This window comes from Entamoeba nuttalli, assembly GCF_000257125.1.
Source record: "Entamoeba nuttalli P19 unplaced genomic scaffold asmbl_4071, whole genome shotgun sequence".
NCBI classification, from domain to species: domain Eukaryota; phylum Evosea; order Mastigamoebida; family Endamoebidae; genus Entamoeba; species Entamoeba nuttalli.
The window spans coordinates 1-27,987 of NW_008576535.1; the positions used below are offsets into that span (position 1 = coordinate 1).

At 25.4% G+C, this 27,987-nt stretch overlaps 16 protein-coding genes across 16 annotated transcripts; 7 read left to right on the forward strand and 9 right to left on the reverse strand.

The window, feature by feature from the left end:
* Positions 1 to 72: 72 nt before the first annotated feature.
* Positions 73 to 1,683, forward strand: ENU1_092050 (HSR1_MMR1 domain containing protein; the record flags this gene model as incomplete). Its single annotated transcript, XM_008859057.1, has 1 exon — positions 73 to 1,683. The coding sequence occupies one exon, from the start codon at positions 73 to 75 to the stop codon at positions 1,681 to 1,683; it is 1,611 nt and encodes a 536-aa protein (XP_008857279.1).
* Positions 1,684 to 1,694: 11 nt separating this feature from the next.
* On the reverse strand, positions 1,695 to 2,609 carry ENU1_092060 (endonuclease III, putative; the record flags this gene model as incomplete). The annotated part of the gene is made up of 1 exon (XM_008859058.1): positions 1,695 to 2,609. One exon carries the CDS (start codon positions 2,607 to 2,609, stop codon positions 1,695 to 1,697), a length of 915 nt encoding a protein of 304 aa, XP_008857280.1.
* Positions 2,610 to 4,189: 1,580 nt separating this feature from the next.
* ENU1_092070 (hypothetical protein) lies at positions 4,190 to 4,453 on the forward strand (the record flags this gene model as incomplete). The annotated part of the gene is made up of 1 exon (XM_008859059.1): positions 4,190 to 4,453. The coding sequence occupies one exon, from the start codon at positions 4,190 to 4,192 to the stop codon at positions 4,451 to 4,453; it is 264 nt and encodes an 87-aa protein (XP_008857281.1).
* Positions 4,454 to 6,277: 1,824 nt separating this feature from the next.
* Positions 6,278 to 7,294, forward strand: ENU1_092080 (hypothetical protein; the record flags this gene model as incomplete). The annotated part of the gene is made up of 1 exon (XM_008859060.1): positions 6,278 to 7,294. One exon carries the CDS (start codon positions 6,278 to 6,280, stop codon positions 7,292 to 7,294), a length of 1,017 nt encoding a protein of 338 aa, XP_008857282.1.
* A 93-nt stretch (positions 7,295 to 7,387) lies between these two features.
* On the forward strand, positions 7,388 to 9,901 carry ENU1_092090 (hypothetical protein; the record flags this gene model as incomplete). The annotated part of the gene is made up of 1 exon (XM_008859061.1): positions 7,388 to 9,901. One exon carries the CDS (start codon positions 7,388 to 7,390, stop codon positions 9,899 to 9,901), a length of 2,514 nt encoding a protein of 837 aa, XP_008857283.1.
* Positions 9,902 to 10,095: 194 nt separating this feature from the next.
* On the reverse strand, positions 10,096 to 10,260 carry ENU1_092100 (hypothetical protein; the record flags this gene model as incomplete). The annotated part of the gene is made up of 1 exon (XM_008859062.1): positions 10,096 to 10,260. One exon carries the CDS (start codon positions 10,258 to 10,260, stop codon positions 10,096 to 10,098), a length of 165 nt encoding a protein of 54 aa, XP_008857284.1.
* Positions 10,261 to 12,191: 1,931 nt separating this feature from the next.
* Positions 12,192 to 13,214, reverse strand: ENU1_092110 (hypothetical protein; the record flags this gene model as incomplete). The annotated part of the gene is made up of 1 exon (XM_008859063.1): positions 12,192 to 13,214. One exon carries the CDS (start codon positions 13,212 to 13,214, stop codon positions 12,192 to 12,194), a length of 1,023 nt encoding a protein of 340 aa, XP_008857285.1.
* A 149-nt stretch (positions 13,215 to 13,363) lies between these two features.
* ENU1_092120 (hypothetical protein) lies at positions 13,364 to 13,771 on the reverse strand (the record flags this gene model as incomplete). Its single annotated transcript, XM_008859064.1, has 1 exon — positions 13,364 to 13,771. One exon carries the CDS (start codon positions 13,769 to 13,771, stop codon positions 13,364 to 13,366), a length of 408 nt encoding a protein of 135 aa, XP_008857286.1.
* Positions 13,772 to 14,534: 763 nt separating this feature from the next.
* Positions 14,535 to 15,716, forward strand: ENU1_092130 (hypothetical protein; the record flags this gene model as incomplete). The annotated part of the gene is made up of 1 exon (XM_008859065.1): positions 14,535 to 15,716. One exon carries the CDS (start codon positions 14,535 to 14,537, stop codon positions 15,714 to 15,716), a length of 1,182 nt encoding a protein of 393 aa, XP_008857287.1.
* An 88-nt stretch (positions 15,717 to 15,804) lies between these two features.
* Positions 15,805 to 16,251, reverse strand: ENU1_092140 (hypothetical protein; the record flags this gene model as incomplete). The annotated part of the gene is made up of 1 exon (XM_008859066.1): positions 15,805 to 16,251. The coding sequence occupies one exon, from the start codon at positions 16,249 to 16,251 to the stop codon at positions 15,805 to 15,807; it is 447 nt and encodes a 148-aa protein (XP_008857288.1).
* A 165-nt stretch (positions 16,252 to 16,416) lies between these two features.
* Positions 16,417 to 17,400, reverse strand: ENU1_092150 (WD domain, G-beta repeat-containing protein; the record flags this gene model as incomplete). The annotated part of the gene is made up of 1 exon (XM_008859067.1): positions 16,417 to 17,400. One exon carries the CDS (start codon positions 17,398 to 17,400, stop codon positions 16,417 to 16,419), a length of 984 nt encoding a protein of 327 aa, XP_008857289.1.
* Positions 17,401 to 17,957: 557 nt separating this feature from the next.
* Positions 17,958 to 18,763, reverse strand: ENU1_092160 (Yip1 domain containing protein; the record flags this gene model as incomplete). Its single annotated transcript, XM_008859068.1, has 2 exons — positions 17,958 to 18,120; positions 18,171 to 18,763. 2 exons carry the CDS (start codon positions 18,761 to 18,763, stop codon positions 17,958 to 17,960), a joined length of 756 nt encoding a protein of 251 aa, XP_008857290.1.
* A 279-nt stretch (positions 18,764 to 19,042) lies between these two features.
* ENU1_092170 (F-box/WD domain containing protein) lies at positions 19,043 to 21,349 on the forward strand (the record flags this gene model as incomplete). The annotated part of the gene is made up of 1 exon (XM_008859069.1): positions 19,043 to 21,349. One exon carries the CDS (start codon positions 19,043 to 19,045, stop codon positions 21,347 to 21,349), a length of 2,307 nt encoding a protein of 768 aa, XP_008857291.1.
* A 244-nt stretch (positions 21,350 to 21,593) lies between these two features.
* Positions 21,594 to 24,551, reverse strand: ENU1_092180 (hypothetical protein; the record flags this gene model as incomplete). Its single annotated transcript, XM_008859070.1, has 1 exon — positions 21,594 to 24,551. The coding sequence occupies one exon, from the start codon at positions 24,549 to 24,551 to the stop codon at positions 21,594 to 21,596; it is 2,958 nt and encodes a 985-aa protein (XP_008857292.1).
* A 190-nt stretch (positions 24,552 to 24,741) lies between these two features.
* ENU1_092190 (Skp1 family protein) lies at positions 24,742 to 25,230 on the forward strand (the record flags this gene model as incomplete). The annotated part of the gene is made up of 1 exon (XM_008859071.1): positions 24,742 to 25,230. The coding sequence occupies one exon, from the start codon at positions 24,742 to 24,744 to the stop codon at positions 25,228 to 25,230; it is 489 nt and encodes a 162-aa protein (XP_008857293.1).
* Positions 25,231 to 25,321: 91 nt separating this feature from the next.
* ENU1_092200 (vacuolar sorting protein 9 (VPS9) domain containing protein) lies at positions 25,322 to 27,418 on the reverse strand (the record flags this gene model as incomplete). The annotated part of the gene is made up of 1 exon (XM_008859072.1): positions 25,322 to 27,418. The coding sequence occupies one exon, from the start codon at positions 27,416 to 27,418 to the stop codon at positions 25,322 to 25,324; it is 2,097 nt and encodes a 698-aa protein (XP_008857294.1).
* Between the last annotated feature and the right edge of the window lie 569 nt (positions 27,419 to 27,987).

Genomic DNA, 27,987 nt, shown 5'->3' on the forward strand with positions numbered 1-27,987 from the left:
AAAATTTAGTAAAAAAAATAAAAAGAAAAATTAAAAACCTAAAAAGAAAAATAAAACAAATTCAATTGAAAAATGCCACCAAAGAAACAACAACTTGGAAAAGCTTTAAAACGTGCAAATATTAGAGAACGTCAACAACGTAGAAAACAAGATCTTGAAGGTAGAAAACAGATGGAAGGAATTCATGTTGATGGTAAAGCTGGTTCACAGTCAGTTACTGAAGCAAGTGACTTACAAGAATTAGTTGATAATGCAGCAGCTGTCAATGAAGCATTTGCAGTAGAGAAACAATATAATGTTGTATATAATAAGAAAGCAATAACAACTGTTACAGAAATGAGTAATGAAGAATTAGAAGAAATAAGAAAGAAGTATGCATTAATTGTTCCAAGAAGACCAGCTTGGACACCTGATATGACAGCAGAAGAATTAGATAGAATTGAACAAAAATCATTTATGGAATGGAAGAAACAATTATATGAATTACAAAATGAAAGTAAATTATTATTAACACCTTATGAAAAAAATATTCAATTCTGGAGACAGTTATGGAGAACTTGTGAACAATCTGATGTTATATTACAAATTGTTGATGGTAGAGATCCATTATTTTATTATAGTACAGATTTAGTTAAATATGTTGAAGAATTAGAAGGAAGAAAATGTGGTATTTTAATTAATAAAGCGGATTTAATGACTGATGAACAAAGAGCAATGTGGTTGAAATATTTTGATGAAAGGGGAATTCGTGTTATTTTTTATTCTGCTTTAAAAGAAAATAAATTAGCTGAAGCTGCTATAAATAAAGAAGAAAAAGTTAGAAAAACCAGAAAGAGAAGAGGACAACAAGAGGCTTTTGATTTAGACCAAACTCAAAAAGAAGAGAAAGAAATTGATAAACATGAAATAAATGAAGAAAAAGATAGTAGTAAAACTATAGAAAAACAAAAAGAAATTAAAGAACAAGTCCCTTTCACAGATGATAAAAATATAGTTCAGTCTGATAATAAACATTTAGGAAATCATGTATTAAGTGCAAATGAATTAATGGAAGAATTAACAAGATTAGTAAGTGATATTCCTTTAAGAGATAATAAACAAAGAAAAGTTATTGGTTTTTGTGGATTTCCAAATGTTGGAAAATCATCAACTATTAACTCATTAATTGGAATTAAGAAAGTTGGAGTTACAAGTACTCCTGGTAAAACTAAACATTTCCAAACATTAATATTGAACGATGAATTAATGTTATGTGATTGTCCAGGTCTTGTTTTTCCATCTTTCTTGTCTTCTAAAGAAGAAATGATTTGTAGTGGTGTTTTACCTATTGATAGAATGCAAGATTGTCTTGGTCCAATTGATTTAGTAACAAGAAGAATTTCACCATCAATTCTTGAGGCATTTTATAAATTTAAAATTCCAAAAGCAACCGATTTTCTTCATGATTTTATTGATTGTTTTGAGTCAAGAACCCCATCAGAGGCAGAATTATTCCTAGCTGGATTTGCTAAAAGTCGAAAATATTATACCAATACTCGTGGGTTATTAGATTATCATCGTGTAGCAAGAATTGTATTAAAAGACTATTGTTGTGGTAAATTAGTTTATTGCAAACCACCACCTGGAATTACTGATGAAGAATTTAAAGCTTCAAGAATAAACGAAAGTGATTTGATTGATTAATTAAATTAATTTTAAACATCTTTAGTTTCTTGATGTTCTTGACTTAATTGAATAAGATCAAGATTTGATAAAAATTCATGTTCTTCATCATCTTCTGATATAATCATATTTTCTAATTCTTCAACATCTATTTTCTTTTTCTTTCCTTGTTGTAAATTTAAATTATAAGATTGAGTTAGATGTTGAATATGATGATTATGTTTTTTACAGTAATATTTGCATACATAATGTTTTGCTAAAGGACATTGGTCACATAAAGGTTCTGGTTTACATAGATATTTAGCAAATAAAATTGTGTCTTTAGAAAAATAACTCCAATGCTCTTTTGGTAGCCATTCTTCAACTTCTTTCATTGCATCATTGTCATTAGAAGTATCTTTTAAAATCCATTCAAGACGATGTAAAAGAAGTAATGAACGTTGGTCAATAGTAATACCTTCTATTTTTTTAAATCCAATTGCACAAACAATTTTAGCTAACTTAGGACCAATACCAGGTAACTTTTTTAACTCATCTATATTGTCTGGAACAATGTCATTATAGTTATTATGAATTACTTTAGAACATTCAAGAATAAATTTTATTTTTCTGACTTTTCCATAGCACCCATCTAATAACTCATTTAATATATCTTCGGATGCTTTTGACATAATCTCAGGTGTTAATTTTTTATAATGTTCAATAAGATTATTCATAACTTTTAATCTCAATGTCTCACAAGTTTTTGTTGATAACAACGCTCCAATTAATGCATAAAAAGGTTTTGATTTTTCATCAGGTGATAATTTTGTAATTGGATTAGTTCCAAATTGTAATTTTTTTTCATCAAACGTTTCAACCTTCTTTTTAATTTCTTCTAGAATTGCTAATCTTTCACTAATCTCATCCTCTGAATATATTATTTCTTCTTTATCTTTTCTTTTCATATTAACTATTTTCAAGTTTTTTCTTTTTTTATGATTTTCCTCATTTTGATATTTAGTATATGAAAACTAAACTCTTATTATTAATAAATAACAAAAGAAATGAGATTTAATACTTTGTATCATTCTTTAACAAAATGCTATTCCCTTTTACTTATAATTTCAATGATGACATGATTTGATTAGTGAGATATACTTTTTTGTGTCTATACCTTTATTTATCTATTATACAACCCAATAATTCTAAACCAATTTATTAGAACAAAAAGAATAGTAAACGTTTTGTTATTCTTTCATTACTTCACAAATTCATAAAACCATTTTAGTATATTTAAAGGTTATAGAATAGTATTGTATACCATTCATTTTAACAACAATTTTTGAAAAGAAATAATCTAGCATTAGAAACATAAAATTGCTTCATACTTTGAGTTTATAATGTTTGTTTTATTATGAACAATCAAAATATTACTTCATAATAACAATCAATAAAATAAGTGTAAGAATAAAAAGATTAAGAGAGATAAAAAAAATCAAATAAGTTCATTGACTTTAAACCAATTAGTAGTTATTATACTGTACTTAATTGTTATGAACTATAACTTTATTATAGATAAAAATTAAAAAATATTTTCATTATTTTGTTAAACTATTCTCTATCCTTCCTTCATAACTATCAATTGAAATAATTTTAGCAAAGACTTATTCAAAAAAGATAAATACAAAAAAAAGAAAAGTCAATCTTTTGTAAATAAATATTTGACAAAAAATTAAATATTAAAAAACATTCTAAAAATAAAAAACTCAAGTTTTCATTTTTTTACTTTCGTCCTATCGGTGGAGTTTCAATTTCGTTTTTCCTGTTTTTATTCAAAAAATATTTTATTTTTAAGAAACGTAAAAAATTATATAATTTTTCTACTAATAATATCACCGTTTGTGTTATTTGTTTAGAATTAAGTTTTTAGTAAAAAAGAATCAAACGCTTCTTTTGACTATAATGTTCATATGATTAAGTAACTTAATCAATAAAAATTTACAAAATATTATATGACATGAAAACAAAAAAATACAGTTTTGGTTTTCTTTTTAACGTACAACCTATTATTCTTTGATTGAACATCTACACTTTTAATTTTTTTAATTTTAACAATAAACTCTTTATATTTCTCTTATTTAAATTAAACGTTAGATAGACATTTTTTCAGGCATGTTTTTATGTTATTTATAACATATTTTAATATAAACTCTAAAAAACGAATATCAAAAAAGGAAAAACAGTAAAGCAAGATTTGACTCTTCAATCAAAAGTCTCAGAGATAATTTCGTTTCTCAGAACATCTTTTACTTCAAGTAAAATGGAAACCAAAAAAAATTTACAAAAGAGATAAGGTAGAAAATCGGTGTGAATTATAGAACTACACTACATCTAAAAACAGGTATTTAGTTGAATTTCTAGAAAAGAAAGATATTTTTGGATCAAAAGATGATCTATAAATATCAACTAAAATCTAATGCCATTTTAAATATCATAATTCTTTAATTGGAATTAACAAAACTACAAATATCAGTATCTCTTTACTATGCAGAATCAGGTAACATACCAAGCTAGTATTAAGAAATATGGTAAGTCAAAATCAATAGTTGTTGTAGAACACAAACGAGTAAATGAAATATTAACTAAAGATTGGGCTGAAGAAGATAACAAAAATCAAGAATGCGATTTAGAGATACAAGCTATTCTTAGAGGTAATGAAGAAGGTAACTTAGATAATGTGTTTACAACTGTTGGAACAAATTCAGTTGTAAATGAATATTCATCATCAATTCATCCAACAAGTGCATAGTCTTTCAATTAGCCCTATTGTTTTTTCTTTATTCTCTAAGTGTTTTTTTCAAATAGTGTTATATCCCTCATTCTTAATTATTCTTCTTAATTACAACGATTTTCTTTTCACTTTCTTCTACAAAAATTCGGTTTTTTTCTTCAATTAAATACTTATCTTGTTAATATAGTATTTATGCTAAAAAATGTTAAAACAGTCAAACATAGAGAGAGTCTGATTTGATTTAGAAAATTAAAAGGAAAGACTATAAAAATTTGTTTTTTGGTATTTATATATAATTATTTTTGTTATTCATTTCAAACTGAAGGGAAAAAATTAATCATTTTTATTCTAATGATGAATTTAATTTTGAATGAACAAATTAGTGAAACAAATAATGTCAATAGTTTTTTATGATTAAGTTAAGTGTTAGTAGGAATTTCCAAAAAAAGAAAAAAGAGAAAATACTTGCCATTTTTAATTCAATAATATTAAGTGATATTTATTCAAAAAAATATAATTATAATTAGTTTTTGACTAAGTCTAATGACTGTTGTTATACTGTCGAATTACCAAATTAGTTTATGAATAAATAACACAATCATTCCTTTCTATTTTTATGTCAACTCAACACTTGTCTTTTTCAACATTTAATTTTTAATTTTTATTAAATCCATTGCTCTGTAACATCAATATTTTTCTTTTATTCACTTACCATTCAACAACAGTCTTACAGAAAAATACATGTAAAGAAAGTTTTTGCTATGTACCATATTGAATGGATTAAATTATTCACCTCTATCTTTTCTTTTTTGTTTCTTTTTTGTTTGATCTCTTCTAGTTACCTTTGGTTTATGTATTAATTATTTATGATGTTGATTACTTAATTTTTGTTTTCTTAACTTAATTGATATATGTTTATGTGTCTTTTCATTATTTTTATATTCCACAAACTCTTACTTTCTTTTTCTAAAGGTTGAACAATATATTAACAAAATGGAAAAGTTCATCAAAATAATACTGAAGCAAAGAATTAGCTGATTAAACAAATTCTTATGTTTGATGCACAAAATAAATGGAATGGATTAGAATAAGAGTAAATAAATTTGAAACAAAAATTAGACGAATGATTTATAAGAAATAGATATAAATTCTTCAAAACAAATCACTCTAATAAAAACACTACAGTCTATTCCATTTATAAACAATGAATATGTATCAACTTGTCTCATTATGAAAATGTTATTTCCTTTAAAAAGTCTATAAAAAAATAATTATACATAACAAATATGATAATATATTGTAAAAATTGTCAAAAAACAAAGGTTTGTATGATAATATTAAGAATATCATTTTATTCAAAACTTTACTTCATCTTTAAAAAAAAATACATTTTATTCTATTAAGTATTTCTCTGAAACAATGAAACGATTGTACAAATAAAATTATTAAGTTTGAAGTATAAAAATATTCGTTAGATAAAAAAGTTCTATCTCAAGAAATAATAACTCATATTTATTAGACTATTCATTTGATTTAATGAGTTAATTAGTTTTTATTTTAGTAAATTAAATTAATTATTTTATTATATAGCATCACCTCTTTTCATGAAAAGGAAACAACTTAGAAGAAATGACATTTGATTTAATGAAAATCTTTATTATTCATTTTCTCTACAAGAAGGCACTTATCAAATAAAAAAAAATATATCGTGAATTTTTTTGTGAATTTTTTTCTAAAATAACCCAATGAAAACAATAATAAATTTATAGTTTTTAATGGTAAAATAACATGTATTAAAGAAAAGGTAAGACAGAAGAACTTCAAAATAAATAAAAGATATTAATGTCCAAACAACAATCAAATTCACCAGTTTTTCCATTAGGAGAACCAAAAACATTCCAAGACACCATCAGTGGTATTGAGGGATACAGTTCACAAAATGGGATTTTAATTGGAGTATCATCATGGGATAAAACATGTAAAGCATTTTTAGTTAATTCCCCAACACAAACACAAATTGTTGGAAGTGTTAATTGTAACTCACCATTAACTTCTATATGTAAATTTCGTGAATCACAATTTTTGGTTGGATCACTTAATGGAGGAGTATATTTGTGGAATGTTCAACAAAATTCACTACAACAAGTAGGACAATTCAATGATTGTATAACCTCTATGAAACCATTTCTTGAAACTAATTCTATTGTTATTTCAAGTTTAGATGGATCATTAGGATTACTCGATTTAAATTCAGGTAATATTTCAAAAATGCCAGTAAATAATAAAATTATTTGTATGGATGCAAAATATCCTTATATTACTTTCCATACTCCAAATAAAGTAGAAGTATTTAATATGCAATCAGGTAAATTAATGACAGACACTCTTATTGGAGGACAACAATCTACTGTTAATTCAAGTGTTCAATGTATAGCAGTATTCCCTGATAGAAAAGGTATTGTATATGGTGGTGCTGATGGAAGAGCAAATGTTCTTCATTTTGAAAACAAAAGTAATCAATATACCTATGCATTTAAGGCACAACATAAAAAAATATCAACAACTCAAACATATTATTATCCTGTTAATTCAATTTCATTTTATAACGAAACAATATTTCTTACTGCTGGTAGTGATGGTGTGATTAATATTTGGGATAAAAATAAGAAAAGTCTTGTTAATACTTTAACTTCTCCTATTCAAAATTGTCCAATAACTACAGCCGATTTTATTTGTGAAAATAAGTTTTTGGCTTACTCAGTTGGGTATGATTGGCACCAAGGAGTAGAAGGACTTCTTCAACAACAAGTATCAGTTCCCGTAATTAAAGTAGTAGATGATCCTTTAGTTCGTTTATGAGGGTACTTTATTAATCAAGTAATTATTATCTTTTTTATTATTGTTTTATTATACTGAATAAAAAAGAAAAAGATCTTAAAAGATTTAGTTTTTATGAAAAGTTTTATTGTTTTGTGCTTGGTTGTTTCATGTTTAGCTAATCAATGCAAATGTGAATTAGTAGAAGAAGATGGAACAAAAAGTGACTCTTATAAATGTAATAGGGTTGAAGACTTTAGTGCAAGTGAATGTACTATTTTTACTTCTCTTGAAAGTGTTATTGGATTACCTAACAATGTCAAAGAATTAATCATTACTGTTGATGAGATTTCAATCCAATTAACAGAAAGTTGTCATATTGAAAAGTTAGTTGTTGAAGAATTTAGTACAGAAGTTATCTTTAAAGGTGATGGATATCTTAGTATTGATTTAATTACTTCAGAAAATCCAGTATTAATATCGACTTCTCTTTCTATGGATATTGTTAAGTCTGAATGTAAAGACTTATCATTAAATTCATTAGCTGATTCAGTGATTAAATTTTCAGGAAGTCAATTAGATGAGGTTTATGTTCAAGGTATACTTCAAATTAGTAATACTGTAACAATTAAAGAATTGACTATGTTATCAAATGGTTATCTTTCTATCAAAGGAAATTATGAGATACAATTACTTATTATAAAAGCAACAGAATTTATTCTTTATGTTGAAAAGAAAGGTACTATCAAAGCTCTTGATACAAAACAACTTGACCTTTCTGATCAAAATATTGATATTTGTTTAATAAAGTCATTAACACAAGAATTTCCTGAATTACAACTTCCAGCTAATTTAAAAGGATTTGAACTTAAAAAATGTTGTGCAGAAAATGAAATTCACTTAAAGAAAGAAGAAGCCCAAGTTCGATGTACTATTATTATGTGTTCATTAGGAAAGGTATTAGAACCAAGTAACTGTTTTGAGATACAAGAAAAAAGTCAAGAAGATATACCTATTTCTATTACTCTTACACAAGGATATGATCTTAGTAAAATTAAGAATAAAAAGATTTATCAATTGGTTATACCAGAAGAACTTCATACTGAAATTGATGGAAGTTTATTTGAAGCAGAAGAAATTATAGTCCAAGGAGAAAGTACATTAAAAGGAAAATTTAATAGTGTTGTTGCTAATTCATTAGAACTTGTTTCAGCTGAAGTTAATAAACTTAATGTTATTGGTAAAGTAACTTTTGATAATGTTAAACTTACAGGATTTATTGATTTAACTGATTCACAAGTAATAATTAATGGAGTAACAACATTTGAACGTGCACAAATTATTGCATCATCTGTTAACATTTTTTTAAATAATAAAGGAAGTATTTTTATGGATGACAGTAAAATGATGTTATCATCTGGTGTTATTTATGGTAGTTATGAAAGTACATTTAAAGGATGGATTATTACTAATTCTAAAGTTGAAATAGAAGGAGTTGTTGATATTGACTTTGATGGTGGACATGATGGCCTTTGTAAACAAATTATTCAATTATCTAGCACTGATATTTCTTTTTCAATAACATCACATGATAATTCAATATCATCTTTAGTATTAGACACTTCTAGAACAGGATTATATGCTTGTTATGAATATAATAACAAACCAATTTATACTTTAGAAAACTGTAAAACAAATAAGAACCAATTAATATTCCCTGATGACACTACTTGTACTTGTGATTCATTATATTGTAACTATATTGTTGAAGGTAAATCTATTCAAATTACTGAAGATATAGGAGGAATCGAAGGTACCGATTTAACAATTAAAGCTAATGGAATAAGTATTGATCAATTAGTTTGTTTTGGAGAATGTACATTAGTTGGAGATTTTGTTGTTAGAAGTATTAAACAACAATCAGGACCATTAAATATTAAAGGTCAAATATTAATTAATACAATTAATGTTCTCGAAGAATCTACTATAATTAAAGTATATCCATTAGCAATTTTAACATTAGAAACACAAGTCGTTGAAAATACTAAAATTTTTATTCAAAATAGAGGGTCATTAGAATTAACTACTAATAACTTAAAAAATTCATTAATTGAAATTGAAGAAACTGGACTAGCTGTTGTCTATGATTCAAACCTTATTATTTCTTCATCAACTATTTCTTTATCTAATGTTAATCATAATGCTTTTGCATTAGGTCCAGGAAAAGGATTAGGAACTGATTTCAGACCAACAGGTTCAACTATTTCATTTTCTCAAGACTCATCAATAGTTATTCGAGGAGAAGTGACTGATGAAGTTTATTTAGTTTATGGACCTAAAGGAAGTATTCTTAATGTACCACAAATTAAATCTGTTATTAACGAACAAGCTTTTGATATTAAATCCCGTATTAAATGTGGAACATATATTGTTGCTAATGCATTTAAAGATGATGTTGTATGTCCCAAACAACCATTTAATTTGAGAGGAGTTAATGTAGTATTGGTACCAAAAAAATGGAGTAGAAACCAATCATATTTAATGATGTTGATGTTTTCTTTTATAGGAGTATCAGGGTTATTAGTAGTCTTATTTATTATCTATTCTTTAATTAAAGCTTCTCATATCAGTAATTTGAAAATGAATTAAAATGAATTTATACAACATTAATAAATCTTCTAATTGAATTATTTTTTTAAATACAAAAAATGAAAATAAAACAAAAGTAAAATGAATAAAGAATTAAAAAAATTCTATAAAACACATTGTTGTTTAATTTAAGAGTATTACTATAATGCTACATTATTCTATTTAACTAATTCTACTTTCTTTTGTAAGATCTCTTAAAATGAAAATTCAAAAACTGAGGTTGTTGTATCAGTATAACAATTACATTCTTGTTCTTGATGTAACGGAGTACTAATAGGTTTTTCTTCATTTCCAAATTCTTCAATTGATTGTTCGATTTTTTCATCTGTTTCTAATGTTGGTGAACCATCACTTCTCATATGTGGAGATGGGATTCTATCAGCAAATAAAAAGAATGAATTTTCAGTTAGTGTTTGTTCATTAACACTTTCTTCTTGATTAGTTTTATTGAAGTCATGATAAGCAGGTGATCTCTTTAAACGCGACATTAAAATGATTAAATTTAAGTTTTCTTTTGTACTAACCCACCTGCCTTTTTATTTTTTTATTAATTTCTTTTTTTATTTTTTTCAAAATGGTTTTTGTTATTATCTATTTATAAATATCAAAAAATTTGAAACAAAAAACTCAGAAAAAATCTCTTTTGTAAATTTTTTTACTTCATTTACTTCAAAAAAAAAACTAAATATAAATTAATTCTTTAAAATAAATTTATCTATCTCTTCTATTGGTTGATATTTTGGAATAGATAATTTCTTTTTTGTTTTAAAAAACTAAACAGGTATTAATATATTTTCTCAAAGATATTTCTGTTTTCTATACAAAAATTTAATATTTATGGGACTTTTTATTTAGTCTTACAAACAAAATGATTTTAAATTTTATAAATAGTATTTAAAACTATTGTTAAATTGATTGATGATTAAGTGATATAATAAAATATTAATTCTCAATATAAATTTAGTTACCTTATATAAAATTAGAATATTCGTGTATTGGTTTGTCTGGTATTATTAAATATTTTATCTTTTTATGTCTTGAACGAAAATTCTTTTATCCTTAATGTTTCATTTTATTTTATATTTGATACTATCATGTAATGTTTTCTTTTATATTACTTATTATCACTAAACTACTACATCAGTAATGAAAGAATACATACAGCCTTAGTAGAATAGTTGACTTAATCAATAAGAAGATATACCATTTAATTTAAGTCATTTTTTAAAAAAAAAGAAAGTAGAAGAAGTTGAGTAATGTTTTAAAGTATTAGCAAATATTAGTTGTTTACTTCTTTGTTATAAATGACTTCTGTATTTAACATTCTAATACAATAAGAGAGTATTTCATTGAACACAATAAAATATTAAATAAACTCTTTATAAAAAATTAAGATATTTAATAAGTAAGGTCAATGAAATTCACTAAAGTCTCTTGTAACTTCAAGAAAAGTAGGCTTTTGTGCTTTCTTATATTGTGTTATGACTTAATAGAAATTAAATGTAGTAACTCTCTTTACATTATCTCTTTTTGAATCATTTATTTTGTAGCAATTGTAAAGGATAATAAAAATGATTGTTTTATCGTCAGTTGTCTACAATAATTAAAATGTTACACACTAACTAATTGTTACTTAATAGTCTATTAATAAATACATTTAAATTTAATTATATAACATATTTTATTTTATTCTGTTATAAAATCAGTCAAACTGAACTAATACAAAACTAAAAAATTAGTTAAAATATGTTTATTTAATGATAAACTTTGTTATAAATTAATTGCTCATAACAAAAGAATAGTACAATAAAAATACTTTTTAACTTGTTATTCAAAAGAATATCAAAAATGAAATAAATTTGAGTTTATGAAAAAGAATGCTGTTGATTGATGATTGAGCAAATGATTATATTTTAAAATTATTATTCTTTTGATATTTGTTTTTACTTTATTTTCGTTTTATATAGCAATTTTTTATATTTTGTTATTATCATTGGTATTTACCATTTTTTATAAATAAATAAAAAATAAAAGAAATTAAATGGACAAATTTATTTTTTTATTACCAAAAGAATATCAAAGTCTTACAAAGAATAGTGATGCGGTAAATTTTCAGGATTTAATTCTCTTAATGTTGCTTATCATTTTATTACAACAAAATAGTCTACAATATTTCATAACTAAATAATTTATTGAATCTTATTGTTTTTACTTTAATTATCCTTTTTAACGAAGTTTATTTAAGAATTTGATTAGACTAATATGACTATCATCTATGAACAAAACTTAATTAAAAAGAGTCATAATATTCGACATATTTTTGCCTAACTCCACCAAAGATAATATGCCTTTTATTTCCTTGAGAAACACGAAGAAGTTCAATTTTATCTATGGTTTCAACAAATTTTTTAATAACGCTTTTTCTCTTCCATAAATCTTCTTCAGTTCCTTTAAAACAGAGAACTGGCACTTTTCTACAATACTCATCAAAAACAATTGAAGTCTTGAAATAAGAGGTTTGTGGTTCATACCATTTATTCTTTACCATAAGAGACAATATTTCACATACCTTTTTATAATTAACAATAAAAATAAAGTCAGTTTTTGGGAGAACCAACCTATGAATTTCTTTTTGTGTCTTATCATTTAATAATGGTGGAGTTATTTGTCTATCAAGAGAGGAGTTGTTTTTTTCAACACTAACCCTTTTTTCAACTTCACGTTTTTCATTAACACTCTTATCATTTACCTGAAACAATGGAGTAGTTGTAGTAACAATTTCATGACTTTGTATTAGGTCAAGTAGAGGTTGTTGGGTTATTGTATTTGTACTATCAGGAACTTTTTGAAGAGAAGCAGAACTTTTTTTTTCAGGAACAACTATCTTTTGAGATGTGATTGAAACGTTAGAATCTCGAGGTTTCTTTCTGATAATGTCAGAATCTTCAGATTTTTTAAGTTTATTAATAAGCTCTTCTTGTTGTTTAACTTGGATACGAAGAGAAGTAAGTTCAATTAATAAATGATGTTTTTCTGTCCTTTCTTTATCTATAAGCTCTTGTTTTTCTTTAATTTGGGTCGAATGTTTTGCTGATATTTCAGATTTAAATTGAAGGTATTCAGCCATTTTATTTGAAAAGAGTTGTTGTTGTTTGTTAATAACAATTTTTAATCGTTCTACTTCTTGAAAGAGTTTTTCTTTATCTGATTCAAGTTTTGAAATTTTTTGTTTATAAAAATCGTTTTGTTGTTGAGCCATTCTAAGCTGAAGATATTCATCAAATTTGATTAAGAAATTTGGTACTTCTTCCATATTTGAATTGTTCATTTTTAATTTGATCTTTCTTTCAAGATTCTTTTTAAATTTAAAAAGAATAATAAATTAAACGAAAAAATATAATAAATAAATAAAACAAAGAAAAATTATAAATAAAAATTAAAACAAAATTAATGAAAAATAATTTAGTTGATAACGTGAGAACCAGAGTTCATAGCCCATCTCTTAAGAATAATATCTTCAGTAAATTCAGTTTTTCCAACAGCTTCTAATTCACCATGATGTGGCATTAATACTTCAAGTGCTTGATCTTTAAATTCTCTAACTCTAACTTTAGCAATTCCTTTACATTTTGGTCCTTTCCAATCAATGAAAATACCTCTTGCTTGATCTGGAATACCTTCAAGAGTACATCTAAGATTAATAAGAGCAAAACATGCTTCATCATCCTTAAGTTCATCACGAAGTGAATCAACTCCATTTCCAGAAGTTCTGAAAACAAGTTGTTTATTCTTAACTTCATATACTACCCATTGTCCATTTGGAACATCAATGCTTCCCATTAAAGCCATAGCCTCTTGTTCAGTAGCCATTTGTAATTGTATATGTCTTCGTAGTTTTTTTCCTTCCTTTTATAGTTCTACTTATTAATGACTACGTGGACTACTTCAACTTTTTATAATTCTAAATTAAGAAAATATGGAGCTTTTCATGATTTTGTTTTTAAAGTTCTTTTTTCATTATTTTCTTTAATTCTATTTTTTACTTTGTATTTATTTTTCATTCTTTTTTATTTGTTATTTTATAACTTTCATCTTATAATGGGAACAATCTTTATTTCTGATTAGTATCGTTAAAACTTGTAGTTTTAAATGTATATTTCAATTTCATTTTGAATCAACTCATAAAAAAAATATTTTTTTAATCTTTTCAGTATCACTAAACAAAATATATTTTATTTGTTTTTATCATGAAATTAATAAGAAAAGATTCAATCTTAAACAAAACTAAAAAGTTAAAAATTCGTTAGTTAATTTGCTAAACTCTTTTCCTTCTTTTGTTTTTTTATACATAGAAGTAATTCTTTTTTTTTTAGTAAAAGTGTTAGGGTAATGAAGTTAATAAATTTTCTTGGGTATTTGTCTTCAAAGATGTTTAATCATAATGATAATACAATAATTCTTACTTAAAAGTCATCTTATAATACATATACTATATAAGAAAATAATGTATGAATAAAAACCAAATAATATCTTAGAGATCCATATAACATTCATAAGTAAATATATGTTTATAATATTGTTATCTGTTTTAGTATAGAACTTTTATATCGAACAAAACTCAAAACAAAATAATATGATGAATAACAATACACAAATACTTATTAGTGATAAAGAACAACTTGTTTTTCAACCTTTCTCAGTTAATAAAAAGGAATTAATGGTTAATGTTGCACATCGTTATCAACAAATAAATTTGCTTTCTTATGAAATAATTTTTATTGATTTAAAAGAAAGAAAATTAATTGAACCAATAACTTTTGCAAGTACCTTAAGCAGAACTAAAGTTTTACTCCCTGTTGAAAGGTATCAGTCATTTGTATTTAAATTAAATAATGATATTAATATAAGAAAAGAAGTTGATTGTTCAAAAACTATAGCAGAAGTCTTTTATTCAATAGGTTTTGATGGTTATTGTGATGCTCAAGACTCTGACTTTGATTTATCTGAATATTTTGTTACAAAGTATTATAATCATAAAACACCCATTATGATTAAGTTATCACCTTTATATCTTAGTTCTGGTTTTATTCCTGTTGACTATTTTACTCAATTCTTCCTTGTATGTAAATCAATTCTTATGTCAAATATCCATGCAATTTCCGTTATCCCTTATACCCAAATGGCTGTTCTTAATTTTTTATTATCATCAAATATTACTATTAATCCATTATTAAATGATATTAGTACTATTGAACATTATCTTCTTTATCATTCTTTAGAACAATTGGAACAAGAACAAACTAACCTGTATCATTCTCTTGGTGTTCAAACAAAGTCTTTCATTCCTTTTCATCTACAAGTATTTTTAACACACAAGTTATTAATTCTCTTAGGCAAAAAAATAGTTAATTATTCAAAGTTTCCAAAATCTTATTTGATTCGTTGTTTTGTGACAGCACTAAGTGAGTGTGAAGGAATTAAAACAATAGGGATTATTGGTAAACATTGTAAAGACCGTACTTTACTTTCTTTAGGAGAAGATGGTGTTTATATAACAAATTGTAGTGGAACTCTTCAAAAGAAAATACAATTAAACAGGATAAGTAAATGGAAGTCTGAGGGGAAATCTTTTTATATTTTTGAAGGAAATCCCGAAACTCAATTTGCCTGTATTGAATTTGATACTAAACAACAAGCAACTGATACAGTTCGTGTTTTTAGTGAATACACTGATAAGTTAGCTAAACAAAGAAATAATGATAATCAACAACGAAATAATATTGGAAATGATGATCAACAAAGAAGAGACATATGATTTGGTGATAATTAAATATTGGATACAAATGAATTAAAATAAAAGTAAGGAAGTAATCAATTAGATTCAAATGTTTGTAAAGAGAAAGTCAAATTTCTATTTTTTGTTTTAAAGAATAAACGTTTTCTTCTAACTTAAAAGAAAAACAACTTACTTTAAAGGAATTAAGATAAACACTAAGAGATGGTAATGAAGTTAATAAATCTTCATATTGAATATCGTAAAAAGGTATCTCTATTTTATTAGTTTGTTTTATCGTAAAATCTGTCATTATTCCATTTCCTATTAACATATTTCCAATAAATATTTCCATTGATAATGAATTAACATTAATCCGATAATTTTTTGGTGTAGTAAAAACAAATTGAAGTAAAGAATTATTGTCGTTTATTCCTTCTAATATCCATTCAGACTTGAGAAATAGTGATTGAATAAATCCAAAATATGAAATAAATATAATCAAAGCAATATATCCAATCACAATAATTAAAGAAATGATAAAACATAATCTCTTAATGAAATAAAGAAGAAACATAGAATTAATTTATAATAACATAACAAAAATATTTTTATATATCATCTTTTTATTATAATAACTTTTCTTTCACTTTCTTTGATTAATAATCAATCATATAAATAAAAAAAAATCTTGCATTAATAAAAATAATAAAATTTTTGTTGAGATTCAAATCAAAATGTATCAATTAGAAGCAAAGACAGGGTTCGTTAGTGGAGAAATTCTAATACAACCATCATCTGCACCAGTAAATATAGTCTTACCGTCATGTGAAAATACAATGGTGTTAACAGTACCAAAATGACCTGGTAAACGTACCATTTCTTGTCCATCTACAGCACTTACAAATGTAGTCATAAGCATTGTCATATCTCTTTGAGTCATAGTAATCATTGCTTTATCTTGACCACCACCAACTGCATAATAATCTGTATATGGAGCAAATCCAATAGATTGTAATGGATAACCAGATTCAAAAGTAGAAATAACTTCTTGTGGCATTCTAATATCATGAACAAAAGCTTTACCATCTTTACCAGTAGTTCCAAGAAGAATATCATTAGCATCTGATTGAATATCAGTAATTTCACCTTTATGAGATTCAAATCGAAGACCATTATTTTGTGTTCTAATGTCTTTCATATTCAAATTACCTAATTCATCTCCAACAATAAAAGTAGAATTACTTAACCATTTAGCTTTTGTTAATTGTGGCATTTCTTGTGATAATACAGAAATTGGTTTTGTTTTCATTTCTGGATCAATCAAATTAACAGAAGAAGCAAATGTTCTAAATGCACCAATAACAGCTAAAATATTTTCATTATTTGGTGATAATTCAACACTTTTAATTGGTGCATAACAACCAGGAATAGGTAATTTATTATATACTTGTTTTCCTGTTTCTAATTCAAAACAATACAATGAACCATCTCTTGATGCTAAATACAAATAAAGGCCATTATTAGAAATTGAACAAGATGATACTGCTCCAGCACATGAATAAGCACCCATACTAACTAATGGATCAACTCTCCATAACATTGCAGTTTTATCATTTGAACAAGAAACAAAGTAATCTCCTTCACGAGTTAATTCAATTTTAGTAATAGGCTTTTCATGACCTTTTAATACAATGCTTTTGATAGTAGCACCTCGTTGAGCCATATTTTTAGGGTATTTTTCTAGTTTTTTTATTTTATTTTTCTTTTTCTTTTTTATAGTTTTTATATAGTTTTATTATTATTATTTTCCTCTTTGTAAAAAAAAAACTGGAAATAAAATCATAAAATTTTAATGAAAGCTATTGCTCTCTTAATATTTTGTGTTTCTCTTATTTCTTTAGTTCATGCGTCATACCAAATTCATACTTGTTTGTTTTTTTAAGTTATTTCTTTATTTAAAGTATTATATTTAATAAATAGTACAACACCAAGTTCAAGTAACAAAAGTAAGTCAAGTAATCCCTTTTTTTGTTATTGGTGAACTTTTTGGTGGTTTAATAGCTTGTTTTGTTGGTTGTTGTTTCTATGGTGAATTTGTTGATATTAAAATTTCATCTGGGTTATTAAAGAAATCACGAAGTCATTTTATGACATTCCCAGCATTCCAACCACTTCCTCCAACACTTTAACCGTTTGATCGAATTGTAGTTATTTGGTGTGGTAATAAATTTCATTCATTTTTTTGATTTATATAACAATAAAAAAAGGAATTGGATTCAATTAAAATATGACGAATAATATAAAGAGTCCATAATAAAGTGATATTGGGTAAATAGTCAATAAAATCTTTTCTGGAAGTTCCATAAGTGAATTGATAGTTTTAGAGCATGTATAAGTTGAAATAACTACAAATACAAATGATGTAATTAATATAGTTAAATTTCTAATGATAAGAATTAATTATTATTAATAAAATTAAAAAATAATACAAACGCAGCTTTAAAACTATTCAAGACGAATAGTATTAACCCAAAAAAGATCATTGGGAAAAGGTTATAAGCAAAGTGAGTGAATATTAATAAATAATTCATATTTTTATTTGATAATAAATTCATTACTAAATATTCAACAAAAGAAGCTATAATACTAAATCCATAAATGTTACCAAACCTTAATTTACCATTTAATAAAATAACTATTCCTAATGCAAATGAAATAATTATTGAACCAATAACATCGCTTTCACTTACATCTGGTGTTGAAAATGGATTTAAACTTTGAACCATTTTTTTACCAATTTTATTAAGATCAATACCTAATTCTTCTAATAAAGGTGGTTCATTTTCTAAGTCAGTTGATTGTGGTGTAGTATTTTTTTGTTCTTTTTCTGTTTCAGACTGTGACCCATTAGTAGTAGAGTTAGAAGTTAGTGTTGATTCACTATTTTGAATAGGATTTTGAATAAACCCATCATCTTCAAGAAAAGCAGTTTCACTTGCTATTTGAGAAGCTTTCTGTAAAAACTCATCAGCATCATTTCCATCATCACTAATCTCTAATTCAAAATTTGTGTTTTCACTTGTCATTTTTATTTTTAAATTTTTTTAGTTTTTTAAGTTTTTTTTAATTTTATCTTTTTTATTAATAACAAAAATATAAAAAATTTTTGTTATGAATGAGATTTTTATAGAGAATGGAAGTAATGAAGAAAAAGATAAAGGGAAAATTCTCTAAAAAAAACGAAGAAAAAAGAAGATGAGAAAAACCCAAAAATAAGAAAAAATAATTTGTGTAGAAATATGGAAGGATTTGAGTAACAGAAAAGAATTAATAGCTAAAAAAGACAAACGAACTGAATAACTCAAATGGATGAATTTTATTATAATGAAATCAATACATGGGAAGTTCTAAGTGGAATATCTATTTCAAGTGATTTTGAATGTGTTTATCGAAAAAAAATTGAAAATGGACGTATTTTTCAATCATGTGAAAGTATATTACCAATTTCATTACAAGAAGCTTATCATCATATAGAAAATTATATTGAAGGTGTAAAATATGATGATTATATAGATAAGGTAGAATTATTAAAAGATGGTACTTATAAAATATATCCGATACATGAAGATGTAACAAATAATGGAGCAGTTATATGTACAAGAGAAGTAGTATATGAAAAAAATAAATGTTGGTCTAAAAATGTTAATACTGTAAATGGATTATTCCATAGTTTAACAGTCATTGTAGAAAAAAAATCAGAAAAATCAGTAAAAATTACGGCAGTTATTATTCATTTAATGACATTATATTCAAATTTTAATATAAAATTTTATTCTTGTATATCATGGAGTATTCATTGTTGTATTATGGCATTTGAAAAAGCTAGTAGGTATGAACAAAGAAAACATTCAATGAAAAGTATTGAAGATGAATTTGAGAAAGCATTACAAATCTCAACAAATAATTATCCATTTATTATTCATCAAAATAAAGTTGTTAGAATTCTTCTTTCAGGAGACAAAAAGAAAATGGTTATACAAAGTGAAATGAGAAGTAGTAAAAGAGTTGAGACATTACTCAATGAATATACTAAGAATAAAAATCTTTTTATTTCTCAAGAGCTTATTAAACAACAAGACTTTAAAAGTTATTATCATGTTGAATCATTTGATTCACAATTTGATATTGTTAGAATGGATAGATTTAATTCTGAAGAAGGTGTTGCACTTTTAACATCTGAATATTGTCCTGAATGTACAAAACAACATAGTTCATTTAGACTATTACCAAGTGGAAATAAAGTATTTAGAGAAAATAATGAAACAATCATTCAATCAGTATATCATATTGATCTTTCACATTTTTCTTTAAAAGAAGAAATAAACTATTATAGTACAAGTCATAAAGCATTATTTGTCATTCTTTATGGGCATGCATTATATCTTCTTTTACATTTAAATGTTTCTCCTTTTAAATTATTCCAAGGAATTGCTTCAAATAACAATTCTGTTACTGTTATATCTAAAACATTAGAACTTGTAAAGAATTTTCATCATCATCAATTAGAAGAATCTCCTTTTAATTTACTTAAACTGGATGTTCAAATACAATTAAAAATATGTAGTTTCTTACAACCAAAACATCTTTTTTCACTCATGCAAACTAATAGCCATTTTCGAACTTTATTAAAATCAAGTCAAGCTGAAGAAATATGGAAAAGAGTTTATAATAAATATCAGGATGTACATTCTTTTGATAAAACAATTAAAAAAGAAAATTTTTATAAGCCTAACTGGTTTGAACTCAGTAAAAGAAGTTTTCAAAGAGAAGTTAATTGGTTTAAATTTGATGTTTGTAAATATCAATGTAATGTAAAATGTAAACCACATTCTGTTATTATTAAAGGAGATAATGTTATTATTGGTGGAGAAAATGGAATAATTAGAGTATTAAATAAACAGAATAAATATAATATTGATTGGTCATTTATTGGATCAGCTCCTTTATGTGGAATAAATAGTGTAGAGCAAGGAATTTTTGTATTATTTAAAAATGGAATAATTAATAATATTACTAAAGAAAAAGTAACAAGAGATAAAATAGGATATTATGAAAGAACATCTTTTTATAAGAATAAAGTTATTGGATGGGGAGATTTAGTTGAATGTTTTAGTATTACTGAGCCATATAACAAAACTGTTGTTAAAATATCTCCTAAGGATACAAACCAAGTCAAATTAATATCAGATGATATTATTTGTGTAGCAAGAAAAGATGAAATGGTTGGATATGATATTAGGTGTGTTCAATTTCCTGCTTTTCAGCTGGAAGGACATCTTGGAAATGTTACAGATTTCGATCATTTTGACGAGAACTATATTATTAGTGGAAGTAAAGATTGTTCAATAAGACTATGGGATATTCGAAATACCTCTAAAGTAATTGATAGGCCAGCTCATTTTTTCCCCGTGAAAGCTGTTAATTGTTACAACAGAAAAGTGATTTCAATTTGTGAACATGGTTATATTACAATTACAGAGTGTGATAATAGTCATTTAAAGAATTGTAATTTTGTTTCACTTGTGAGTGGATTTTGTTGTAGTTCTTTTAATGATACAAAACTTGTTTGTGGGACAACAAATAATTCGGTTGTAATTTTTGAAAATGAATAAGATTTCTATTATGGATAGTCATTTTATTTATTTATTTTGTTTTTTTTATGAATGACTCAGATTGATTAATAAAATGAAATCTTTCAATAACTAGTTAAAGGTTATACGGTTTAAGTAAGATAACTTTAGTTAATCAAGAATACATTCTCAAAAAGTCTTAATTTTTGTATACATTGTTTTTGTTATATTAAAATAATTTTGGAGCAAATAACTTTAAAAAAAGTTTTAAGTAAGAAAACTACAATTAGATATTAAATTTTGAATGTTTAAAAGCAGTAACAAGACACTCATTGGATGGTAATGACTCTAAGCAATGAACATACTCTGACATTACATGACGAATAAGCTCTTTTAATGTTCCAAATTTTCGTTCATCTTGATTTGGAACGTGAATGAGTTGATAAATTTGATGTAATGACATATTAAGATCAAACAGATTTCTTTCGATAATCACCATAGACACATGGGCTGCCATTTCTACATGTCCAGTATATAAATATAAACGAATAACATCAATAAGTCTTCCCATAGAGGTGAGCATTTCTATTGCTTTAGGCCAACAATTGTCATAAATATATTTTAACACAATACAAAGAAAAATATCAGTTTTAGCATCATCATCTAAGAATAATGAAGACACTACCATTGCTTCTTCAAATTTACCAATATCAATATATAACTTACATACTTCTCTATTCTGATTTAATAATTTATGTAATTGAATCAAATGAGTTTTATCAGTTGAAGGGTCATTAAATAAAGATGTAATTAGTCGTTGTCTAGATAAACTATTTCCTTCCATAGTTAATGATAACAAAGATGCTCTCATTGCATATTTAAAATATTCCTCATCATATGGACTTTTTAACACTTTAAGGAAATGAGTAAATGCTTCATTTCTTCTACCTAATCTCATTTCACTTAATGCAAAAGCATGATAGTCAATTTGTAGTTTACTTTTAATATTATAATTTTTTAATGCATTGGAATAATGTGTTGTTGTTTCATCTTTTTCAACAACATAATTTTGAACAGTAACATATGGACTTCCTGACTCTGGCAATTTATGTTCAACAACCCACTTCATTAAATTCCAGTACTTCCAATGTTTAACATCTTTAAGACGAAAGTATATTTCAATTAAACGTTCTAAAGTATCTTCATTATTTGGTATAGGATAATCAATATTCTTTAACTTTATTCCATGTAATAATAAAAAGAGAATATCTCTACGTGTTGTTGGTTCAACACAACTTAATGGTAGAGGATTCATAGTTTCTTTAAATAAACCATTACAGAGAAATAGACACATGTCAAGTACTAAAACTTCTCCTGTAGAAACTAATACCGCTGGATATTGGCTTAACCAAAAAACATCTAATATAGGAAGATTTAATCTTGTCAAATAATTAGTATGTCCACTTAAAATGCGCATTCCACCAACATCAAATACTATTACCTTTTCTCCTAAAATGATAACATTATTACAATCTTTAGTTGGGCTAAAAACAATTTTAGAAATATGTCTAATATCAGGGAGAATAATTGTTTGTACTTTATTGTTATATATTATAGTTAAACATCCTTTATTGTCTGCAAGAACCGTATATAATCCTTTTGTTGCAATAGCACTAAACTGTCCTTTTCTTACATCTTTTGTAACTATATCTTTTCCACTTCCATATTTCTTATATTCATTTTTATCTATTATCATTAATTCTTTATCATATGATACTCCAACAACTGATTTTTCTATAAATTGTATTATTCGATATCCATCAATTTCAATTTCTTCCAGAGAATTTGCATAACAAACTACAATACTTTTATTATCTCCTTTACAACATACTTTTTTTATTTCTCCATAACAATTTCTTAATTTTAGTGTTTTTTTGATTTCTCCATTTAATGGATCAATAAAAATAATATAATTTTTACTTTCTTTTGAATGTTCTTTCATTTTAATTCCATAAACTCCAACTATATCATTTAACCAAAACAATCCTTTTGGATTTAATTTTGATATCTCAAACATTCGGTATATCTCTCCTCCTTTTAATACATACATCATTCCATCTTCAGTAACACCTACAGAATATATTTGTTTAGATATAAACCAACGAATAGTAGAAGGAAATGTTTGTACAATACCTTTGATTACCATTGAGTATGGATTTGTAGTTAATTTTAATAATATTAATGGACCTTCTTGAATACGTACAATAAGATTAGAGTTATCCATAGCATCAGGAACAATAGAGACCGTAGTATATTTATGTAATCTATTGCCTTTTGCAAGCACTGAAGATATTTCCATTCTTCCATATGAACGGATTTGTACAAGATTGATAATCTCATAAACAAAAATATTTCCATTATGAGTTAATAAAGCAAAATATTTTTCATTGTATAAAAGAGTAAAATCAGCTGGTTCTTCTGGTAAATCAATTGTTGCTAAAGTCGACCGAAGAGCTGTATCAAAAATTAAGAAATGTTTTGTTAATAAAATATAAGTAACTTGACGACGAATACTTGAATATTTAAGTCGTAAAACACCTTCTTCAACTCTTAAAAGATTTGGTGTTGAAGTATCTAATTCGTATCCTTTAAATATTGAACTAGCTAAATTACAAAAACACATACTTTGTCCACCATAAATACCAAATGAACCTCTTGCGTATATAGAATTACTAAATCCAATAGGGTCTTTAAATATGTCTTTGACAACCCATTTAGGTTTATGTTTTTCTTCAGACAAAATGTCGTAACATATCAATGTTCCACTTCGATATAATACTATTAGTGCTGAAGAATTACAATTGTCCCATTGTAATCCAACAACTGGAGAATGGTCCAAAGATTCAAATTCTATTGGTTTTGAAGTAGACCATATTCCCCAAACATGAATTTTACCACTAACATCACCTGAGGCAATAGTAATGTCAGGTTTATTAGGAGAACTTAATGTAGAAAGAAAGTCATTTGTTTTAAAACAAACAGAAGTAACTGGACTTGCATGTCCATTATACGCGTAACACATATTACAACTAAGTGGATTAATAATATAAATAATACTATTAAATGCAATTGCAATTAATCCATAATCCCAATCACATGCATGAACATTTGTTGGATGTGCAGGTCCAGGAAGACATAGTGGAGTAAGTTTAGAATGTCCTTCGTTTATAAATGAATAATTCATTCCAACAAACAGTCTTTTGTTTTTCAGTTCATTTGTTATTTTTCTTTTTTTTTAAACTTCTTTCTTTTTTACATTTTCTGTTTTATATTGTTATGTAAAAATTTTGTTATTCTCTTTTTTTATTTAAAAAAAAAATGAAAATTATCAAAAAGAATTAAAAAAAATGAACTAAAATGAAAAAACATAAAGAATGGCAACAAGTGGAAGAACAGTTACTCTTCAAAGTAGTGATCTTATGCAATTTGTAGTTGATAGAGAAATTGCTAAAAATTCTGGAGTTGTTAAAAATCTTCTTGAAGATTTTAGTGAAGATAATCCAACAGTTCCATTCATGAATGTTCGTGGAAAAATTCTTGAAAAAGTCATTGAATTTATGACTTATCATCACAACCATTCATTTTTACTTGGTGATGATAAAGAAAAAGACTCAACTGCTATTGAGCCTTGGGACAAAAATTTTTGTAATGTAGATCAAGCAACATTATTTGAATTACTCCAAGCTGCTAATTTCATGGATGTAAAAGGGTTACTTGATGTTACATGCAAAACTGTTGCTAATATGATTCGAGGAAAAACCCCAGAAGAGATTAGAAAGACATTTGGTATTGTTAATGATTTCACTCCTGAAGAAGAAGAACAAATTAGAAAAGAGAATTTGTGGTGTGAAGAACTCAAATAAAAGTAGTAATTTCTTTAGTTTTTCAAATCATTTCTTAATAGTTTTTTTTTTTTTGATTAGTTATTAGGCTGTAATGATATAAACAGGTTGACTAATTTTGAATTACATTATTCTGTGATGTTAAAGGATTATGAGATGGATTAGCCTCTTTTGTTCTTTTAATGTATTGTGGTTCAGCCTCTTCTATAAATTTTGATTCAAATAATTTCATTCGTTCTTTAACACTTAAAACTGAATTGGGTGGTGTAGATATTGATTTGTGATGTTTTTCTTTTAATTCACCTTGAGCCGCAACCTCAAATTTTATTTTAGCTTTAGAAACAGATAAACGTTCAGAATCATCTTGTATTTCAGTGTTTTGAATTAATTTGTCTTGTTCGTTTATTTCTTTTGATTGTTTTATGTGTTGGTCATTTAACTGATCAACCTTTTTTGAATGTTGTCCTTGTTTTTCTTCTTTTTCACTTAAGCTATCACTTGTTTGTTCTTTTTGAATAATTTTTTCATTGATTATTTCTTGGTTTAATGATAAGTCTTGTTTGTCACTATTATTTTTTATTTGAAAGTCTTTATTTATTCCATTTTGATATTCACTTTTTATTTGACTATTATTTTCTATTATACTTTCAGTAGTAATTTGATTAATGAAATGGTTGTTTTCTTGTATTTTTTCTTTTTGAATGTCTGACTTATCAATGGCTTCAACCTGAATATCATTTTGAGAAGCTATTTTTGATGTAAAATCCATTTCAGGATTATTATTTAATTCTTTTTCTTTACTGAGTTCATTTACATTTAATTGGCTATAACAAATATCTGTGTGTATAGGATTACTTTTAGTTAGTTCATCTTGTTGTTCATGTTTTGGTGAAGGTATTATAGGACTTTCAGGAACAGTATTTGGTGATAAACTAAAAATGATATCTTCAGAAGAAAGGTCACTATGATTTTTGTTTGGAGTAGTAGAAACGGTAGAACTTGTTAGTATAACTGGAGTAACAGTTGATTTAAGATTATCAATATGATGAGTGCCAAAAGGTTCATAATAAGAATTATCATCATATGAAGTAGGAAAATTTTTCTTATGTAATGGAGAATCAAGAGTTCCAACACTTCCAACAACTTGTGTGTCTTTCTTTTTTGCTAACGTAGAGCGTGTTCCAATAATAAACTTTTCCTCTCTTTTAGTTGTAGGTTTCTTTACCATAATTATATTTTCATGAGAAGAAGAATTAATAGTTGGTCTAAATACAGGTTGAGTACACATGATAGTAGGTTTTCTTTGAACTGTATTTCTTCTAGTAAGAGCATCTACAGGATTTAATTGTAATAATTCTTTATTTTGTATACATTCATTTTCAGTCATTTTAATTACTGATTGAATTGCTACAGTGAATGTAGTTAGTGAATATCCAACTTGAGTTAAGAAATCTTCATCAGTTAAGAAACATTCTAACAATATAGAGATAGCAAATGGATGTTTCAATGTAGAATGTAATAAAGAAAATGTTAATAAAGACAATAAATCATCACTATCAAAGTCTTTTGGTAAAACATTATCATGCATATCTTTTACATCATCAATAATAGCAGTTTGTGAATTAACTAATTCAGTTCTCATATCATCAATTGTAGGTGAATTTTCTAATTTATTTAAAACGTTGATAGTTCTTCCAAACACGGTAGGGTCACTAGGATATGAAGTAGGATAAATTTTAGGATTAATTTTTAATACTTCTCTCAAATCACTTCTAATATATTTTTTCATTTGTAACTCAAATCTAAAATCATTATCTTTAGTTGTTCTACAAACAAATTCAAAAGAAACAGGAAATATTTTTTTAACAACAATTTGTGATAATGGTTGGAATAATTCACTTTGACATTTTTTTAATTCCTTATAATATTTACATAAAGCAAATAATATTTCTGCTGATGCTAATGTAGCTACTTCTGTAATAGTATTTTTGATTTGTTCGTTGCTTAAATGTTTTGGTTGTTTTGGAAATATATTTTCATATGTCATATAAATTCCATCTATTTGTTGTTTCATTGGATGATCTACTTGTTTTGTTATCTCATTATACAAACACTCTACTCCATGAACATAATCTCCTTCATGAATCATTGGCTTAATACGGTGTTTAATTAATTCTTCGTCAAACACTTTTATTTCTTTTTCTGACATAACTAAAAATATTTTTTTTAGTTCACAACGCCTTTTGGATTAAAAATTTAAAATTTAAAAATTTTTTAAAGTACTTTCTTTTTTGGATAATTCTTTGGTTTTCTTTTTTATTAACCCTTTTTTTATCAACCATAATTTTTTTATTTTAATTAAATAATTCTTTATTTATTATAAATTCTCTTATTAAAATAGAAATGATGAAATAGTACTCAGCTCACTCTGAATATCAATGAAGAATGGGTTTCTATATGATTTCTGATTACTTTTTATGTAAAAAGTAGATGTTAAAATTATTTAGTACTTGTTTTTAACTTGTTTTAAACAAAATTTGTCTTATTGGCTTCAAACCAACTAACAAATAATGTATCATTTATTTTTTTAATTGAATGACACGTCATAGACAAATAATGTATTTCTGTCCCCACGTTTTTTTGATTTTAAAAGAAAAAATACTATTTTTAGTTTCTTGGCTCTAAAATTAAAAAAAAAATAATCAAGTAATTTTTTCGCAAGTTATATTTTTGTAGACGTTACTCGTTTCTAATTTAATTTATTGATTAAAACGTAAC